The 20,800-nt window shown below is 39.8% G+C and overlaps 1 protein-coding gene across 4 annotated transcripts; it reads right to left on the bottom strand.

Annotated features, from left to right (window-relative positions):
* Positions 1-3,329: 3,329 nt before the first annotated feature.
* Positions 3,330-14,354, bottom strand: GTF2A1L (general transcription factor IIA subunit 1 like). 4 transcript variants are annotated; one of them, XM_027696529.1, is made up of 10 exons: positions 14,271-14,302; positions 13,451-13,513; positions 12,390-12,491; positions 11,948-12,071; positions 10,524-10,579; positions 9,429-9,522; positions 7,663-8,258; positions 5,882-6,154; positions 4,985-5,074; positions 3,330-3,582 (listed from the first exon to the last, which is right to left on the bottom strand). In XM_027696529.1, the coding sequence occupies exons 3-10, from the start codon at positions 12,486-12,488 to the stop codon at positions 3,475-3,477; spliced, it is 1,440 nt and encodes a 479-aa protein (XP_027552330.1). In that variant the 5' UTR covers positions 12,489-12,491; positions 13,451-13,513; positions 14,271-14,302; the 3' UTR covers positions 3,330-3,474. The 4 variants fall into 4 exon arrangements, with proteins under 4 accessions (XP_027552330.1, XP_027552328.1, XP_027552329.1 ...); XM_027696527.1 differs by lacking the exon at positions 13,451-13,513 and having other exon boundaries at positions 14,271-14,354; XM_027696528.1 differs by lacking the exons at positions 13,451-13,513; positions 14,271-14,302 and adding an exon at positions 13,784-14,227.
* Between the last annotated feature and the right edge of the window lie 6,446 nt (positions 14,355-20,800).

The following is a 20,800-nucleotide window of genomic DNA, read 5'->3' as shown; positions in this document are numbered from 1 at the left end:
AACAACGTCTTGAGTGGGCAATAACTGATTTACCTGCATTATGTTTCAACAGGACAAGAACTTGCAAGCACACCCTCCCTACCACATAACATTGTCAGGAAACTGCACTGTACCTGCTGTAAGTTGAGTGAAATCCACCTCTTACAAAATTGATGATTTAAGGAAAAAAATAAAAAGAAAAACCACAGACAAACAACAAAAGTAATTTATATGCTTAAAATCTTCCTACACACAAAAGTAAGCAAATAAGTAAAAGCAACACTTTAATAAGAGATTTAGATTCATGCTAGAGTTTCTCACACAAGTTACACTTTTTATTCTGTCTCATTATTTTTGGTAAACTTACCTTCTTTCTGGTGTAAAGTTTTAGACAGCCATTTACTGAAGTATCTCATCCTGTCACATCTGCAGCGATATGTTTGCTAAACTGTAAGTAGCAGCAATCAAAAACATTAATTCACAAACTATTCAGATCAAAAGCACTGATTACTGCTCAAGTCACAGACTACAGTAAATAGCTACATGAGCTTACATTTTAATAAGAAACATTTTTTTTTCAGAATAAAAATTCCTGACTTCAGGTATATATAATTGTAAAGGTCTTATTGCAAGCTGTAATTCTTTACCAATGTTCATTCAAGAACACTGGAAGCAAAATGTAGGAGAATTCTTGTATGCTTAGACAGAAGAAAATGAAAGTCAGCCCTACTGCAGGAGTCCAAATAGACATTTCATTGCTCTAGACTGAGAAACCCACTGCAAGCACTCCTGAGGAATATCTGCAGTGTTATGAATTTAGTAGCCTTTTTCTCAAATATGGCTACTGAAGGGGTTGAGATAGCAAGATCAAAACCCTATTCTAATTCTTAAAGCTTCTGTATGTGCTGTCGAAGGCATGGATGGAGCCCACGTTAAAGTTCCTTCATATCAAGAAGGTACTGGGTTAGAAAATGCAATGAAATAAAAACCCAGGAGACGCTTGATGATGTAGCTAAGTCGTCTTCAGCATCCCTTTTGAGGTAGGTCAGCTTTGACCATCTATGCATACTGCCAGCAAAGCTTCATGAGGAAAGGTGGCAAACAGTCCTTTGAGATTTTAATTGCTGACAGTACACATGATTTATGAAAAAGCCAAAGAGGATGAAAAATATCACCAATGCCCAAGCCATAAAACTTCCAAGAGGCTTGGGAAGTAAAAGACCGGTGTTTAAAAAAATACTTCCAATCCCTGATGTGCAGCCTATATAACCAACATCATACCTGGACTGCACAGAGCTTGGAACAAACTATCATAAAAATTAAGTTGCAAAACTTAAATGCTTCAAAGTGTAAGAAGAATTTCAAGAACGGAACAAAAAAAAGCAGATGCAGCTAACAGGCAGAAGGCATGTAATAACTATGAGTTGGTGAGGCAAAGAAGAGATGGGACAAGAATTCCTGCTGTAATACCTTTATCCCACACATCTCAGCATCCATTCACAGAGGAACAAGTTCTAAGAAGGGACAGGGATTGGCAGATACAACAAAGCTTAGAGCATGGACTCCTCACCTTCATGTAGAGGCAGTCTTTTAACACCACAAGATGCAACAAAGAAAAAAGCTGCTCGTCCTAAAAACTAGCTACGAATTAAGTACTCTTTAGCCACTTTATTTTATAGTGACTAGCAAAAACAAGTCAAATTCAGAAGCAACATTCAGAGACTGAGTGGTGCTTAGTGAATGGTGAAATCCGGCCCTGTCCCATGGATTCCTGTGCTACACTACTTTCCATTCTTTTATGAAGTTGAAAATGGTCCCACAGTTCATAATGTGCACGTTTATAGAGCATGAACACCTGTGAGAGAGTGCTGAAATCTAAAAGCATCTATCATGTAGTAAGAGCTGCACTTCCTGTACATTTATGGATCTGAAGCCTAGCACCACTGCAGCTACAAGTCATCTGAATGAGGAAAAAATATTACAGTGTGTGATTTCTTTAACTGTCTCTGAATACACATTCTTCACATCCCAGCAGCAATATCTATAAAAGACAAAAGAAATGCCACACTCAGATCAGATGCTCTAGTTCAGGGTCCTGACTTTGATACTGGAGAGCAGCAGATATGTCAGCAAAAGCATAGAATAAATAGTTGTTAAAAACCTACCTCCTGAGGAAAGCATCTCTTCTCTTAATGCCATCAGCACAAGGGTTGGCATCATTATGAACAAGGGCTGGGTTTTTTCCCCTCATGTCTTCTATATATTCAGTCTCTCCCACTCTCCCATTTCTTTTCCTTCCCTTCTCAAAGCCTCTGCATCCTCTCAGGGAGTAGAGATAGCCAAAATGTCTCATGAGGTCTTCTCTCGGCAGACATGGGAGCAGCAGCCAGGAGGGATTATCGTGTTCTGAGTCAGCCTGGCTGAGGCTTTACCATTTAGTTCCCAATATTGCCCTACAAGGAACAGGAGAGCTAGCCAGGGAAAAGCTGCAGCTCTGAAAGGCTAGGACCTAGAACTTCTTTCTGACCTCTGTTTCTAGACAAACTAACAAAAATCAATGTTGAGGACTGGTGGGAATGCAGTTCTCATGACAGGGTGAGCTACTGCCACATGCATGGCTTGTACACGTTTCTCTAAGCACAGTTTATATTTAGGGAACACAAAAACAACTCTCTGCTAGAAATATATATGAGATGACACTTTATTATTATGCACAATTTTTGTCATTCACAGCTTACTGGTCTGTAGTCCTGAAATGAAGTGGGTATGTACAGTAGCAAACTTAAATGATTTTCCATTGACAATGAAAATAAATCACATTTTAGTGTTACATCACACTATTCATTGCATCTCAGTAGACATAGATGGTATAGAATAAGCAATAATAATTCTCAGATATTGAGAACTCCAGGATCTTCCATCCCCATTTCCCTTACTTACATCTAAAGCACCTGCCTTTAAACTGATGTCAAAAAACCACAAAGCAACAAAAAAAGCAAAAGAGGAAGGAAAGACGAGGTTTCAGACTTGCACAGATGTGGTTTTCCTTTTCTTTTTTAACTCAGCAGTCTTTGAAAAGAAATACATGGTAACAACAACTGTGTAGTTTTATATTTCAAGTCATACTTTAGTTCTTAGGAAGTTGAAACAAACCCAACAGAACTAGAATTTACTTTGTAATTCAAGAAAGTAAAGAAATACTAACATATACTACATTTCAAACTTTAAAGCTAATCATTCCAATGATGTTTCTTGGTTGGAAAAGTGATGAAATAGTCAGAAAAGAACCGCAAAGACAGCTGAGTAGCTAACAATACAGTGTTTTAGTGTGCATGTATTGACTACATATATTTTGCATATTTTTATCACAGCTTTGTTGTTTTATTATCTGTTGGGAGGTTTTATGGCAAAACAATAGAAAGTCCAGTTGTTTCACAACAGAAGTTTCATAAGGGAATAATGCCACAGTCTTGAAGTCCATGCTTCAGTGAGGTTTCACCACTCTGCATCTCCAATGGCTTTTGCAAAAACATGGTCTTTACCCTCAAAGGACATCACTCCATCTTTTAAGAAGAACTTCCATTTGTTCTTAGTTCGATGTATCTGATAAAAAATAAAAATCAAAATCAATGCCCCCACAAATATGTATTAGACCATCCATTAAAAAAAAAAAAAGATTTTAGCACAGCCTGGTTTACACACCCCATTTTTATTTTAAAATCCTGATAGCCCAAAATATTCAACGGAAGCAGTATATTTCAGTTGTCTATAATGAATTCCCTGCCCTCTCAAGAGAGCAATCTCATGAATCTTAGCACACTTTCTCCCACACTCCCTCACCACCCTCCCAAGAAAATGGGACAACTACGTGACAACTCAACACCAGTAGGACAAGACAACAGTAATGGAGCAATTTCATGAGAGATCAGTCTGCCCAAAAGCAAACTGCACCTTGAAAACAAGTACAGCTTAACTGAAATGCAGTGTTTTCCTTTTTCCATACACATGGCAAAGCAATGTTGCATGCACAGCAGTGTAAGAATAAGGCTAAAGGCATGAAAACTTTGCTTAAGAGCAAATACTGCCATAAAAAAAAAGAATTTTTATATTCTGTTTCTTTTTAAAGGCCTGCAAAATAATCCATCCTGCAGAAAGCTTTGTTTGATACTAAAAGAAGGAATTTTAAACAATTCTAGAAAATTCCTTGGATTTTCAGCAGTCTAGTTTCATTTCTAGAAAGAAAAAGAAACAGGACAGCAATTTTGCCAACAGCATTCTTTTATAGGTAACAAGGTAACTTAATAGAAAAATGGTTTTATCTACTTTTCACTATGCCTAGTCACTTTTGAAAGAATAAAAGTCAAGGCACATTCTCAAGCAAACTATAGCCATACTGTTCCATATTTGTTTTAAAATAAAATATGTACTTTGTTTTGTTAGCTTTTAAATTACTGATATATAAGCACCCAAAACCGTACCAGAGTTAGTACTTAATCTGATCTTTGGAAGTTCAAAATAAGGTTGAATTTTAAACATTAAAATGAAGGACAAAATGGTCCTTGACAACCAGTTGGTTTTTCAGCCACGACAGAATTCTGGTATTAAAGTCTCCCAGTAAGCACTTCAAAGACAAAAATGTTAAACACTTCTCTTTCTGTTACCCATTTCAAAAAAGTCTTAATTCATGGCTGAATATGCCTGTGTACATCCATGGAGATGTTGCTATTACTTAAAAGTTAAGGAAATGCATAAGCTTTTGCACCTTTACACATTTTAATTTTGCAAGACTTGTTCTCTTTTCCTTTAACAGGCCATTCTGATTATCCTCACTTCAGAAAACAGCAGGAAATTCTTCAGACTATTGTCAGCTAAACACGTAATATAAACACTCGATTATTACAGCATTAGAATCTCTTTACAAGGTATTGACAGTAGAACAGACACGGATTTGCTGAAGATATTATTTGGAATTATTAAGGAACAAAGATAAAAGTACATACTGTACCTTGTCATACTGACAAACTATCACGTTGTCGGTGTCAAATAAGTCTGGAATGTCCTGTTCACTGACATCATCACCAGAGTTCAAGGGGTCCTAGAAATTAAAATTCTATTTTATGCACTCTTTCAGAATAGCATTGAATATACTCGGCATCAAACACACCTAGAACAATAAGGGTTACCATTGAAAAAATATCAAGACCTAGAGGCTGTGAAGACCGCGGTACACAAACTTCATTTATAAGCACCTTTACATGCTTGCATTCTCAAAAACAACCTAAACAAAAACACAGGTCAAAAAGCAAAACTGCTAAATGATAAAGTGATTCCAGTAACTGGAACACTGATCAACTTGCATTTATTTGAAGTCCAAATGCTACAAGTTGATTCTCTTTTGAGCAAATCTCCAGGATACAAAATCACATACCTTTAAGAAAAAGGAAAACCTAGGAAACATATGTACATGTATCATATTGTTCTCTGTTAAATTCCCTGTGGTTCTTCAGAAGGAATGGAAATCTAGATTTGTATCCTGATCTTATTTAAATATATCTTATTTAAAATCTAAATTTTTTTTATTATATCTTATTTAAATAAAAAGCAGAACTGCATTCCTCTGAGGCCAGGGTTTTACAATAGGTCTTTAATTCTGATAATTTAGTACTTTAATTAATCCAATAAACAAATGACTTTTCAACATTTCTTTCATTTGTCCACACTCTTCATAATGAGCTTTGAGTAATTTCTCAGCAGTACCTCCTATCTCCTGAGGCATGTAACTTCACTGTGCATCCTCTGCATTAAACTAACCAGGAATTGTTCTATGTCCAACAATTCAAGTCAAGATACACCTACTATTGTTACATGCTTCACAAGTAAAATTTACTAAAAAGTAAATTACCTCCTCAACTATATCTATTTGGAGGTCTTCATTATCACCACCACTGCAGCTAGACTCCATATTTGAAGTACTGTCACATTCTTCATCATAGTCTTCCTCATCATCCAGAACTTTTAGATCCTCTGATTCAATAATTCCAATGAATTCATTCTCTTCCTTATCTTTTGTACATGCTATTTCTTCCTTGGATGAAACATCACCAGTACCATCTAGCTGGACTATGCCTTCAATGTCACCGCAGGTGTCCTTCTCCGATCGGAAGTTATATTCCGTCTACTCAGTATAGGTTCCATGTGACAGGAATAAAAGAGACCAGAGAGCTTGTGAATTAACACCACAATAAAAGCTATGTTCAGTACAAAGCCCGAGATTTTTGTTCATAAACCAGCATGTTTGGGGCACTAAAATGAGAGTTTCAAGTCCTACTCCTTCTAAACCCTGAGTACATTTGCAAACTGTCATTACATCTAACCTTAAATTAAACCCATGTCAAATATTTCTCAACAATACAGGGAAAAAAAGAATTCTTTGACTTTTCTTTAAGCACTCTTGTACTCAAACAACTCTTAAAAAAAGGCAATTAAGTGGGCCTCTAGAATTTCTATTGCAAAAAACTTTCAAATGAAAAAAAAATAAAACAAGCTACTACTCTGCCCCCAAAAATAACATTTTTCATTCTTTAAATAAAAGTCAAGATGAACTGATTCCTCTCTTTCAACTCAATCAAAACACTTTGTTTAAATAAGATATAAAAAGCTGGGAGAAACAGTAAACATTTCACTACTTCAAGTTACTGTTCATAAAAGTGCTAGAATTCCTAAACAGAGCATTCACAGGAGCATAAAAAGGCTTTAAGGTTTTGGCCATCTTCAGTTTCTCATTAAATCTTTATTGTAGCACTTAATTCCCATTCACATACACTTTCTAGTTCAACAAAATAACACTTTGCTTTGACCTTCCAGTCTTACTGTGGACAGTCTTCATCATCCTGCCATCAAAGTTCAGATGAGCAACATAACATGCTTTTTATTTTCAGACATTTGGCATTATTGTCATTAAATGTGCATCTAATAAATTTGCCTCAATCACACATAAGACTACAACTCAAAGTAAGCAAGCCAGTCTGAACTTCAAACATCTGCAAATAATTTCTGGAACAAAAATTAGATGAGGTCAGGAAAGAGTCTTGTTAAGTCATTCAAGTTTCCCACACAGCTCTAGCTGAGTTCTAGTTTGTTCAAGACTTTTTCCCAAGGAAATACATTTTCTTCCAGCAGATTTTCTCTTATCAAATCTGACTTTTCATCCTCAATGCAACTTAAATGCCCTTCATTCAAACTAATCCTAGCTGATACTGCAAAAGCACTTTGGCCACAGCTGACCAAATATGTATCCATATGCTGATCAGTGTCAGAATGATATGGAACTTCTCAAGGGGTCATTCATGTCTGTTTAGTCACCAAAACAAACAAACAAAAAAACTATGATCCCCAAAAGTAATCAAGAAGTCTAATACATTATATCTATCTGTTATAAATTACACTTCATCTTTTTAGATTGACATTCTCATCCATCACAGCATTTAAGCAGTATTTTTGACAAATTCTTAATGTAAAAATAAGCAGTTAGCTACTGCTCTTCTAAACAAGCTCAAGAAAGAATTTTGAGATGAAAATAATTTTTATTCTTACAATTGAGGTGCTATTTGTCATTTATGGATGTGTTCAAACCACCATCTCCAACAGATGTATTTTCATCACCTGAGAAACAAAAGGCATTACCTTGTCAGAGGAAGCAATGCTGCCCTGACCTTTCAGGAATGCATTGTCATCCAAACTTTCATTCGCAATAATCAGGTCAATGATATCATCAGACATCTGCTGCTGCACCAGGTCCGGAGGCTCCATGTCCAGCTGCCCCTCCACATCCAGCAGCGCACTGCTCGAGTTGTTCGCCAAGGATTCATCAAGAAAAAGCCCTACAGAGGATTCTGGAGTAAACACAGTTGTGTGAAGATTGTCGTGCTGGGAGTTTTCTGTGGAGTCTGCACACCGATTCAACACTGCATTAGTTGCAAGTTCCTGCTGACTCGCAGGAGGCTGCTGGACCAATGAAGCAGAGTTCTCCAGGGTTTTTTTTTCCACAATGTTTGGTTTAAATACCACAGTCTGTTGGACAACAGCCTCCTGGGGTTGCAGTGTTTCACCAGCTGCCTGGAAAGAAGGTGCATTCATCTGTGCAACGCCGGTAACGCTGGCTTGCAGAACTGAAGGTTGCCCAAGGGGATGAATTATCTGCTGCACAGGAGGGTGTAGAATGCTGCTATCTCCTGAGGGCTGTGTAACCATAACAGGCACATTTACTTTATAAAGCTGCCCTATAGAGAGAAGAGTTGAAAACTGCTTCAGCAGGCTAAACTACAGGTTCATTCAGGCCACTGACCTCTTACCACTAAAAACCAATAGCAAACACTCAGGCAAACTATGAGAAAAGGGATGTTTACAAAGTAAAACTTTCCTTGAGCACAATTTCAGCCCTTGAAAATTAAGCATTCAGAAGCTTTCTGAATCATGGCTTCCAATCCAGTCCATCATGTCTTACACCCATTTTTAGTCTTGGCCTACACAATACCCTGTAACAGTAAGTTCAATAACTTAATTACGCACTAGATTTAAAACAATACATAAATAAAAATCCTGTTTTGAATTTTTTCTATGTTATTTCAGAAACTAAGAAATACAAGATGAAACAATAAACTATTCTATATCTACAGGGAGAATTCAGGACCTTTAGGTATCCCCTCTAAAACAACTACCCAGTTTAGTTTAAAAAAAAGAAAAAAAAAGACCATTCCTAATTTCTATGTCTTCTCATTCTATGAAAACCACTCCAAATACTGAATCCTTAAAGTCATTTTTATAAGTGTTATAATTACAATGCCAGAGCCAAGTTCCAAATTCCATTTGATTTTTCTCCTCCACACACATATGCTCACACACACAGGGCCACTGGTACCAATCTAGAGGTCTCAAAACCTCAGGAGTTATACCTGAAATAGATAACTAGTGACACTAGTTCACAAAGAACAGCTGTTTGAGGAAAGATTTAATGACTGAAATAAGCCTTCCACTGATCACACCTAAGCAGCACAAGCACGTTTTTGTACAAGCAGCATAGGCAATTTCATCAGCAAATGAATGTGAGCAAAAAGGTTAATGCTTGATTTTATTTTATTTGAATAAGAAATCAATTTGTTTCTGAACCAGTGGAGTGTCTTTATCTTTTTAAAACATGGAAGATTGTCCCTCATATAAGAGAAGGAGATACCTTCTCGATCTTGCAAGTGTACACAACTGACACACTAACTAATGCATGCCATTACTTCCCCCACGCAGCAATCATGGACACAAACTACAGAGGAAGAGAAGGTTAACTCATTTTACCCACCTTTACTTTAACGTCACATCTGTTTTATCTACTGCACTTGGGACCATCTTTCAATACCCACAGTGCACTGTAACATTTGACATGTTCTCTTTAACCTTACCTGGGGCTGTCTGTACTGTCACTCCAGCTGGCAGGTGTATGGGATAAGCAACAGCCGAAGGGAGACCAAGAGTTGTCCCTGCTTGTGAGGGCCCCTGGATACACAAGAGCTGGTTTTAGTAAGAAACAGTGCACACTTCATCCCCTGGGCCCTGACTGCCACACCTAACACATCCATATGGTACTCCAATTAGGACCTTTCTGTGGTCATCTTTACTGAAAAGTTGCTTCACGCTTTGAGATTCAGACAGATGAAGAGTATTCTGCATTAACAGGGTAATGACTTGCCCTAAGTGTTTCCTACTTCCCAGCTATCACATTCCCTTTTTGTTAACAGAACATCTTCCCACACCCCTTCAATGTACCCACCATCCCGAAAGGTATTTATCCACTCAGAGTCACTTTTCCCTAAGTTTATGCATTACTCCACACAGCACAGACTCCTTTCCTAGGCCTATGAAGTCATTTCACATTCTCTTTTCCTCCTGAAACTCCTCCAAGAGTTGGATATATGGCTCCCTTTCAAACTAGCTGTTTCAGGGAAATCCAAATTTTAAATCAGAGAACTCACACGTTGCAGAAACATCTTCCCAATATTACATTCAACTTTACAAGCTAATTAGCTTGAGTGTCAGGAGGCTCTCAATAAGTTCATCAAGCTCCGACAAAGAGTAGCCCCTCCTCAAAGAAATTTTGCCATTCCCAGAGTTCAGAATTCGTCAACTCTGAAAACATCCATTTGCTTCTGGATGATTCCTACACCTCACAGATAATGCTCCTCCCAGCTTCACTAGTGCTAATATTTCCCAACCATGCATTATTTTAACACCCAGTAATTTTTTTTTTTTAAGTAACTGCAGATGATTTCCACTACACTTCCATCCTATGGGCTAAATACATGTAGCCATGTCTTCCAACGCACCTCTGGCTGCACTGCCTGCAAAACCAGCTGGTAGATCCCTATCCTTTTTCACTGCTCAAATAGAAGCAGAAGTGTTACAATTCTCCCCCTTTAAGACTATTAATAACTGACAAACAACCCTTTAGGAGTTCAGGACAATCAAAACTGAAGTAAAATATCACTACAGCTACATACCAGTTCTGCAGCTGTGAAATGCTGAAAACCTCTGCCAGCTGGGATGACAAAAGAAGCTATAAACAAAACAAAAAACCCCACTACTTTACAAAAAACATTGATTTCTTGGACACAGTTATCTTTAAATAATTTAACACAGTTATCTTTCAATAATTTACAGCAAGCACACCTGAAACTAAGGCAATCTAACTTCAGCTCATACTCGTTAGATCAACAACCAAGTGAGCACAAGTATTGCCTTGTCAACATGAGGAAAACATGCAAGTACTTTTCTGCACCAGAGAAAATCCAATGATGCTAACAGTAGGAACAGTAGGATAAGATTTTCAAAAGCACTTAACACTGACTTCAGTGGGAGAAAAAAAAAAAGCCAAAGGGAAAACTTTCCCAGGCTTCAGGAAGCAAACAATTTAGGTAGTCCTAAATACTTTGAAAATCTCTGGCCATAAGGCAATTCAAATCCCATTTTTAAAAAGAAATAGATTCACTGGCTTCAACAGATTGTTTTGCCTTAGTATTGTCACTAAAAACTTAGGAGTAACAAGGTAATGCTCATTAAATATAAGACCTCCAGTGGCATGCAAACCCAAAAATATATTCTCTTTCAGCATATGGAATAAGTAAAACATCTGCCTCCAAAAGCAATTCATTCAACTATGAAGACTGTAAAAAAAAAAAAAAAAACCAACCAGATGAAGAGTGCCTACCCAATCCTGAAGCGCACTACAACACAGATTTAAATTAAACCATCTCATATGGGTTTTGTCCTTTATGGGCAAAGGTCCTAACAGCCTCACACTCTGTGATAAGTCTCAGCTGAGCATTACACTCCACCACAACAATACCACAGTGATCAGCTGGGCTTAATTGAAAAGAATAGGTCCTGATGTCAGAGGCCGTGTGAAAGTCAAGTACTTCTCTGCAACAGGAGCACTGCTTTTAGAAAAACTAACTGAAAGAAAAACCACAAAGCTCCCTCTCTTCTGTTTGAGGAAGAGATTACATTTCAGCAACTTGAGAACCAGATTAAACTCCAACACGACAGCAGAGCTGCATGGCACAAATGTGCCATATAACCTCTGCACACATCAGGACACACATTAAAAGGGGAAGCAAAAGCTTAACCCTATAGGTAAAGGTGCAACTGAAGGGCTACACTTTTGGACCGCAGACAAGAACACTAAAATTCTCTGCATGTTTTGCTACTGGAAATAGGCAGCAGATCAAGAGCACAGAGAGAATTCCATTAGTTTATCAAAGTTTAATTCATCCTTTATTGGTCAAATTCTGCTTTCAAATAGTTACTGTTCCCCGTCGTGCTATATACAGAAGCATCACAAACCAAGATTATTGCAAGTCTTCCAAAAATATCCCTGAATCACAGAGCTATTCTTAAATTGCTTCTGTTGTGTCCAACACCTGACCTGCTGAAGCCTGCAGAACACTGTGAAAATTGTGTGGCAGCTGCAGGGTGAACTGTGCAGAACAGTGGCCATGCCTGAAGAAGCCTTCTGTTGCTTTAGACTCTGTCACCTTGGTTTCCCAAAGCTGCAGAAAGATTATTATTAAGGTCAACAAATATCAGCTTTGAAAACAAACCACATCTAAAAAGATAATCAAGTATTCCCAGTTTTTCCGAGAGTAAATTGACTGATTCCAACCAATAAACATGGTAACAATAACTAATGGATTTCGACTGTCCGCAGCCAACATATCACTCACAGGATACTTTTAACTCTAAGTTAAGGTAAAAGTTTGCATGTTTTGGAGGGCAAAGAAATGAATGTTCTCAAACAACAACAACAAAAACAAAACAAAACAAACAAACAAACACAGCTACTATTAACGCAGGGGAACTAAACAAACCTGCTTCAAGTCTTTCAGAACCTGTTCCTCTACCCCCTCTTCTGCAAAAAGTTCCCGCACACCTTCAATCACATCTTCAATAATGGACTTGTATAGCATAGACTAAATTAAAATAATATATATATATTCAAGTTAAGATGAGCATTAAGTCATTTGAAAAGATAGCACAAATTCTAATCTCATTGCATAAACTATTGTTATGAACTGAACAGCAAGAACAGATCAGTTTAATAAACTGAATGTCAAACATGAAGGTCTGCAATTCCACTCATTCTTTTAAATCTGACATCCCTAGAAAAATACTGGATTTGAGCAGCAAATTATTAGTTAGGCTACAGAAACGTTTCAGAAAATCCTAGAAACATTACAAAAACAATTGCTGTGCCTCTTTTCAAACAAGCACATCCAACCACTTTGTATTATTCTATAATCATTGCCCCTAACTTAAAGGCCAACCAACAGTACAAGCTACTAAAAATGAGATGTGCCTATTGCATCAGAAGCAGAATGTAAGGAACCTGCAAAAAATAACAAAGATTTATTTATTTTTTCTTTGTGGAAACAGTGTGATGCTGTATGGTGGATTAGCTAAGGAAATTTTAACATTATCATTATCAAATACATATCATTCATCTTATATTACAATAGGACTTCAACAGAACATTTTATTCCTTCTTCTGCCCATGTAAGTGATTAAATCCTAATGCTCCAGTTAGACCTGGACAGCAGACACACATGAGCTTCAACATTCATACACTCCAAAGTAAGATAATTAGCTTGTAGCAATTTAAACCTTATTAATCTTGATTATCATCATCGCCAGAATAGCCTACACAAGGTGAAAGATGAAGCTAAGATATTTTAGGAAACAGAGGATTCTAGGTTATTAATTTTCATTTTTTTTAGCATCAAATTAATATTTTACTGCTCTAAAGTTATTCTAAAGTGCAGATGATAAGTAATTTCATTTTTTTTTTAAATAGAAGTTATTAAGAAGCAACACATTACATTTTTTGAAAAAGCAATCAACACAATATAGCACTACTTTAAAATAACCATACTCATGTATAATTTTTTATCTGGGGTTAGTGATCTCCAAAAATTCTCCACCACATTTCAGGATACTAGGAAGATGAGGAGGAAAAAAAAGGTTTTTTTCCTTGTACCACTGCACTAAAAGCTGTTGATCAGCCCATGTCAAATGCTCTGCCTTCACTGTTAATCCAGAAGAGAAACTTAATGTAAATCTTTCAACAGGCCTATTACTCTCCCCAGAATTGCCAAACTAGAGTGAGTACAAATATTTATTATGCTACATAAAAACTGAACGTAGTGACTGTAAAATTCAAACACCACATGCTTCCAAATTAGAGAAAAATGGTTACAGTGCAGACATTGTTGTACTCCAGCTTTATCCCTTCACACACAGGCACTCTTTTGCCGGAACCAGGCCATCCATAGCGGGAACTGTCAAACTCCAGTTTTCTTTGTACACAGCGGGGCGGCAGGAAGAGCTTATCGACACTCCATTGCGGCAAAGCCCGGAGTGAATCTAAAAATGAAGCCTCCAAGGCTCCCCTGGGATTACTGTCCCCCGAGGGACCACCCGAAGCCCCACGAACGGAGAGACAGGAGCAGATGAAACCCGGGGCGGGGGTAAAAGCCGCCACTTCCCTCCCTGGCACTGCCGAGCTCGCACAGCGCCTCGCTGGAGCTCCCCAGCGCCTCACGCCAACCCCGGACACGACCCTTCCGCCCGCACTGCCAGCAATGTGTCATTTTCAACAACGACGACGACTACGACAAAAAGGGGGGAGGCAGGGAGAGGGAGGCGATTCCCCCATCCCGCAGGGAAGGGCAGCCCCCGGCCCGGCCCCTCACCACGGGGCTGCCGTGATCCATGGCCGCGGCAGCGCCGCCGCCACCCCCGCCCGCTTTTAAGGCGCCGTTGCCATGGCGACAGCCCGGCCCCGCCCGCCCGTCCGTCCCCGGGCGGGCTCCCCGTCCTCCCACATCCCTGAAAAGCCTGGGGCCCTGGGAGCGCTGGGTACTACACACAGACACCGAAAGCAAGACCTGAAGAGAGGGACGGGCCGAAAGGAGGTGTGGGATCCGAGCTCTAGCCTGGAGCTTCCCCCTACGAGCGCAGGGGAAAGGAGGATTTGTCTGGAGAACCACAGCTGCTCCACAGTGCGACAAGGCACTGAGGAAAGCTGGATACAAAGGCATATCATTTTGCTCTAATAAACCCCGAAGTCATGATTACCTCCTAAACAGGGGGATAGCTGAAGCTACTAGTTAAGTAGCAGCAATCTGGCACAACTACTCAAATTATTGCTTACATTTGCAGCAATCTGTTCATATGTTAATACAGAGATTTACCAATTTAGCAGTTACTCATCTGGAAAAATGTTCATTAATCCCATATATGTAGTAGAATATATGCTTGGGTCTTTCTGCACCTTCAGTCAATGTTGCCCTGGTGATTCTGAGAACCTAGAAACATAATCTTCTTTTTTTCCTTTCTTTTTCATTTTTTAGGTAGCTGTGTAGTTACAGTGCTGTTTGGCTTGTGAAGAGGAGACTCACCCATTAAGCTTTCATTTTTAAGGCTAACTTACACATCCTGAAAAATGAAAATATTTTAATGAAAATACTGACAGACCCTTAATTATACAGCTACACTAACACCTACAAAAAAAGAAGCAACATCCATAACAATATTCTAAGTTGCATTTTCACGAGCGAGACAAATACAATTTCCTATTGAAGTAATTTTGCTCTACCAGAAAATATGTTTAATGACACTGTCTGGGTCTTGAATTAAACAGCAGTTACATATGCAGCTGTTCTGTATGCCCTGCATCCTCACAAGGAAAGGAAGAACCATGTTGCTTTTATTTAAATAATAAAACATGTTTTTTTAAACCCCAGTGCTCATTTGAAACTGTCTGGGATAGTGCATACCAAGAATGTCCTTATTCTTCTCCTGTTTTTTCCCTTCAAGTTAGCAGAGATAGCAGGAAGGAGCTGCAGCCTTGAGGATCTTGCTGGGCCCTGAAGGTCGCAGATGGTGATCCTGCAGCTGGATTCTGCTTTCCTCATCAGGCAGATAGACCTTATGCAGAGCCTTCTCCCTACCAGCATACTGCACAGTGCTTCAGAAAGGTGGAAGTGCAGAAAGAAGATCTATAAATGAGCTCCCTCCTTTCTACCTCTGTTTATCTAGGGATTACAAAGTGCCCTGAAATTGTATCAGTTTGTATGCCTAACTTCAAAAAGAAGGAGAGCTGGGGAGCTTGATACCAAAGGACTTCCCAGCTGTCTCAGATAGCGATCAGATTACTTTGCCTATGTCCACATGTTGCAGACCAAAGCAAATTATCTTCACCTGCACTTCAGGTGGAGAGCATGTCTCTGTATTTGTACTCCCACAAGGCGTGTGGGCATACCCCATCTGTTCTAAATTATACCCTTTGCATGGCGAAGAACAAAGATCCTGTCACCAAGGTCAACATGTGAGTTCCCTTCATGCAGGGGACAGCAGATAAGCCTACTTATTGTACACTGCTATTGCTGAGGATAAAGTAGAAACTGGGAAAGGGAATACAACTTTCCAAACTGCACAGGGAGTTTGAAGAGGGCACTCCCTGCTAACCAAGGTGCTCATGCTTTCATCTGAGGTCTAGCAACATACCTTATATACTGTCTTTTACAAATGCCTAGGGAAGGTGTTTTTTCACCTAAGCACTGCAAACAGTGTCAGCTGAACAGCATGAGAAAGCCCAGTATGCACTGAAAAAATTCAATCATCTCTCAACAAGGAAAAAGATATTTTAATATCTGTGAACAGCATTATCCATACTGACTGCCTAGCTTTGATATGGTGATCTTAACCTACTATCAGTGTCCTGCAGTATAAAGTGCAACCCTGTAGTCATTTTCATGGACTTTTTTAACATTTAACTCTACTTTCAAAAGAAGAAACTAAGGCACAGGCACAGCAAATATCTTGTCCAAGCTCACAAACGGCAGTGGGGAACAGCATCCAGGTTTCATCAGTCTTGGTTCAGCTTCCATCCCAGCTCTCCCCATTGCAGTCTCTTTAAGATCTCACAAGAGTTTTAGAAATGAGGCTATCAAAAAGATTAGCATGCTGTTCAAACCCTCCTGATTTTTCAGGGGTTTTGTCAGCATTTGGGATAGTGCTGCTTAAGGACACCTCAAACATTCGTTTTCTAGACAGGTTTTAATTTGTAATTATTTATACTACTCTTGATACATGATGTCTAGAGAAGATTTATTTTTGGATGATGAAGCTTTATTAATCATTTTAAAAAAATTTACCTTTTTCAAATATCTTCCGTCTAGAAAGAGAAATCCCTCAGTATGCTCGGATGCTTGGTCATGACTGCCCTCTCCTGTTTAAATCCAGCATTGCTGCTGTAGAGGAACACGGCCACTCAACCGCAGGACTGCAGAATTCTATCTCAAGGCATATTTTACAAATACCATCTTGCCTTTCCTTTCCAAGTAAAAGCAATCATTCTTAGGAGGAACCAGTTGCAGAATCCAGACAGTCCTCATGGATATACTGTGACATGAGCAAAGGTGTAATTTCATTTTAAAGATATTCTCTAACATGCTCCCTTTATTTTTAGCTGTTGACTCATAGATATACAGCACTCCAGTCTCATAACCAATTTTATTAACAGCGTGATTTTGTTACAAGCTCCATCATCTCCCTCAGAGTTCTGAGACAGATAATACCGGGGCCTGTGATTTGTTCCTTTTTCATTTATCATGTGTGACTCCTGTTTCTTCAAGAGCCTCTCTTTTTTTTTTTTACCTGATTTAAACCACTTTATCAGAAGAACTATAGAAAGACCTGTCTCTTAATTCAATTTAATGACAAATTTTCAGGACATTGGGTGGCTTATGAAGGGCTCTGACCTGTACAAACTGCTATATAAAAATGGCAGTCTGATGGATTGAATATACTGAATAGTACTGTATATCTCAGCTCCTCGGCAAGCCCAGAGACTTCTGTAGTATGAGTAAGCCTAATTAAGGATGAAATAAGCCTTGCCTCTCCTAAATACTCACTCTGATACATATGCCTTATGTGGAGAGAAATTCTCAAAGGGAAAGAGCAGCAACCAGTCATTTCACTGTCCTTATTCTTGTCCCTGCTTTCTATCACACTCCTGCTGCTGTACAGCTCAGTGCTCATCCCCTGTTCCCGCACCTCCTTTGCTGTCTGCCTTGTTTTCCTGGGTGTGACATACAAATGTTTATACCACCCTTTTCTCCCACAGAGACCCAACCTCCTGCCCTGTGTCCTCAAGAAAGCCACAGTCCAGCTCCCTCTTTTGTCCACTGTCTTTGCCTTCTCTCCCTCTAAGTCCCTTCCCTGCCATCTAGTTTTGCCCCCTTCATCAGTGATTGAAATCCCACTCCTTACTCACCCGCCTGTAATTGCCACTTACCTGCTCCTGGGCTCCTTGACTCCACTGGGGAGGGACGAGCTAACAGAGATGTGCAGAACCACTCAGAGGCAGGGTGCAGTGGAAGAGTAAATGCCAGAAACATCGTTTCTCCTTATTTGAATTAGCTGATGGAAGTTCAGAGTGGAGCAGACTATTGCAGAAGTCCGGCAGTTTTAGTGCCAATTTAAATAAGAGCAGAGCAGCATGTCTTGGGCAAGGCCAATTTGCTCTGTCTAACTTTGCATTTGGTAATTTCAAGAGGAATAAAACTGAGTGACGACATCAGCCCCTTTCACCAGCATTGGGGTTTACAACACCAACCAAACCACTAAAATCATCCAGCAAGTGACTGAGAAACAGGCTGAAGCACAGCTTAGCAGTCAGGCTCTCCTTTTTACTGCCTAATTGATACCAATTTAACTCCATTAAAGAACAACTCTGATGTATGGAGACTAACCTGCATTGCCATATTGGGTGTGGGAAGCATTGACGGAGGACCCAACATTTGCTCAAGATCACATTCCTGATCTTCCTCTTCTGAGCAAATGTGGATGGACTCCTGCTGTCCTAATACTTAACTTCATTCTTTTTTAGTTTTTTATCGCTTTCCCCCAGCTCTACTTTTGTGTAAATCTGCCCAAAGCAGATCTTTTGCACCCCCCTTGTGACATTAGAATCACACAATTAACAGCAAAGATATTCAGTAATGGCTTTCCACAAAGGGGGCTAAACAGCCTTTCCCTTTTTCTCTCCAAGCAGTGGATGGCTCCCTCCATTTCAGATGAACTGTCATCTAAATCCTGGTATCATTTAGACAGTAAAATCTACTCCATATTACAGATTACTTGACAGGTGAAGGTCCCTTCCTAGATAGCAGTCTAAGAAAGTTACAGTGGTAGCTTACCTCTAGGTATCACCAGGCTAAGGTCCAAGTTCGTGCTGTATATCCTCCCTGTTTCATTGTTCGGTTTTGTTTGATATTTTCATTGCACTGCTTTCAGCATGACCATCTCATTCCCCTTGCCTGAGCAAGATTGCCCTGTGCAGGGCACCATTACCAACAGCTGTGCAGATGTGACACGGGGATGTTCTAGGGAGAGCAAGTTCTGCTTGGTGCACGATGGCAGCACGTACTGGATGAGAGCAGGGCCAGCTGCATGGCGTGGTGCTGCCCTGAGATGCAGCGCACCACAGCAGGCACCAGCTTGGCTTGTTCGGGGAGGACACCTCTCACTGTGCCCCATCAGTCTCACAACCACCTGCTGTGTCTTCAATGGCTCTGCCCCTGCCCCCCCCCCCTTCTTCAGCTGCTTCAGCTCCTCCTCCCCACCCCAGGAGATCACTCAGTTCATTTTCCTTCACCCCCTGCAGCTACTCACAACTTTGTTCTCAACTCCTTCCCTTGAAGGCACTTCTCTACATGGTTTCCTCACCACTGTTCTGTTTCAGTCCTTATAGTTAAGCTTTTCAACTTGACTTAGAGAGGCATCAGTTCTCCTTATCCCCTGCAAACAAGACCTGCCTGTTGCCCTTTCCTTCTTGCCAACTCCCTGCTCACTCCCTGCTTCCTCTGTCTTACCTCCACTGCTGGTCACTCTGCACAGGTCTCTTCTACTCCCAACCCATCCCCACTTCTGATTTTTCCCCCTTGGTCTTTTCTTGTTGAAAATGGAAATGGAAGTGAAAGTTCTTCCATATTAAACCAAAAAGGCCATCATAGTGCAACGTAACATCAGACTGTATTCACCCACAACCAGAAACGCCTAATCACAATAGGGTTTGGGATGGCAAAACAGAATTTAAGTGAATGCTTTTTTATCAGTAAGGCTTCAGCAGGGAGTGTGAGCACCACTTACAACATGTTATGATTGTTATTGTAAAAAATTACAGGTTGTTTTTGCTAAGGAAAGAGCAGCGCTATAAAATAGCGCATACAAGGCATAACAGAATCTAGGAAGCTGTCCCAAAATAAATGTTTTTATGTTTTTACTTATACTCTAGTAATTTGTCATCTCACTTTTCATGTACCTGAATCATTTTGTGCACTGATACTTTTAAACATTGCAAAATGTTTAAGCTCTGTAAGGGGACTGTACTTTTGCTAGACACCTGCTTTCCATTTGCAGGTGCTCACTGAAGGATAGAACACCACTGAAGTGAGAATGGATGTTAACTCTGCCTCCCAGTGTTTCCCAGAATAGCTGACAGCTTTGCTACAGACACAGCAGCATAGGACAAGTGGCATGGTTATTTTATTCTTTAAACCCATTCTTTGAATGCTGCCTCACAAACCTCTCGCCTTATTCCCATATTTCCCCACAGAGGTTTCACTGTTTCCCTAGTAACAGCTCATTTCAAGAACAGGCTTTGAAATTTGTGAAAGTCTTAAACAGTTGTCGCTACATTATATTCGAATACCCCAGAGAGATCAGAGGGAGAAAAAACAAGGTATTCTCTGGGTTACTGTTATGCAAAGAAGGCAGGAAAAGGGTCTGCCATAAATGATCATCATGAGACCCCACCTGGAGTACTGCATCCAGCTCTGGGGCCCTCATCAAAAGAAGGACATGGACCTGCCAGAACAAGTTCAGAGGAGGGCCACTGAGAGGCTTGTAGTGCTGGAGCACCTCTCCTATGAAGAGAGAGAGCTGGGTTTGTTCAGCCTGGAAAAGAGAAGGCTCCAGGGAGACCTTACAGCACCTTCCAGTACCTAAGGGGACTACAAGAAAGATGGAGAGGGACTTGTTACAAGGGCATGTAGTGATAGGACAATGAGGAATGGCTTTAAAGTGAAAGAGGGTAGGTTTGGATTAGATATTAGTAAGAAATTCTTTACCATGAGGGTGGTGAGGCACTGGAACAGGTTGCCCAAAGAAGCTGTGGATGCCTCATCCCTGAAAGTGTCCAAGGTCAGGTTAGATG

This window comes from Neopelma chrysocephalum, unplaced genomic scaffold (assembly GCF_003984885.1).
Source record: "Neopelma chrysocephalum unplaced genomic scaffold, ASM398488v2 Primary Assembly neopelma1_108, whole genome shotgun sequence".
In the NCBI taxonomy this organism is placed as follows: domain Eukaryota; kingdom Metazoa; phylum Chordata; class Aves; order Passeriformes; family Pipridae; genus Neopelma; species Neopelma chrysocephalum.
The sequence above is the reverse complement of the archived record's forward strand: the minus strand, read 5'-3'. Positions and strand labels throughout refer to the sequence as shown.

Excerpts from the sequence above, each read along its gene's own strand:
- GTF2A1L (XM_027696527.1), bottom strand. The coding sequence starts at position 14,291 with ATGGATCACGGCAGCCCCGTG. Across the intron at positions 12,492-14,270 it reads TGGATCACGGCAGCCCCGTG|TCTATGCTATACAAGTCCAT; the intron begins GTGAGGGGCCGG and ends ATTTTAATTTAG. Across the intron at positions 12,072-12,389 it reads TTCTGAAAGACTTGAAGCAG|CTTTGGGAAACCAAGGTGAC; the intron begins GTTTGTTTAGTT and ends ATCTTTCTGCAG.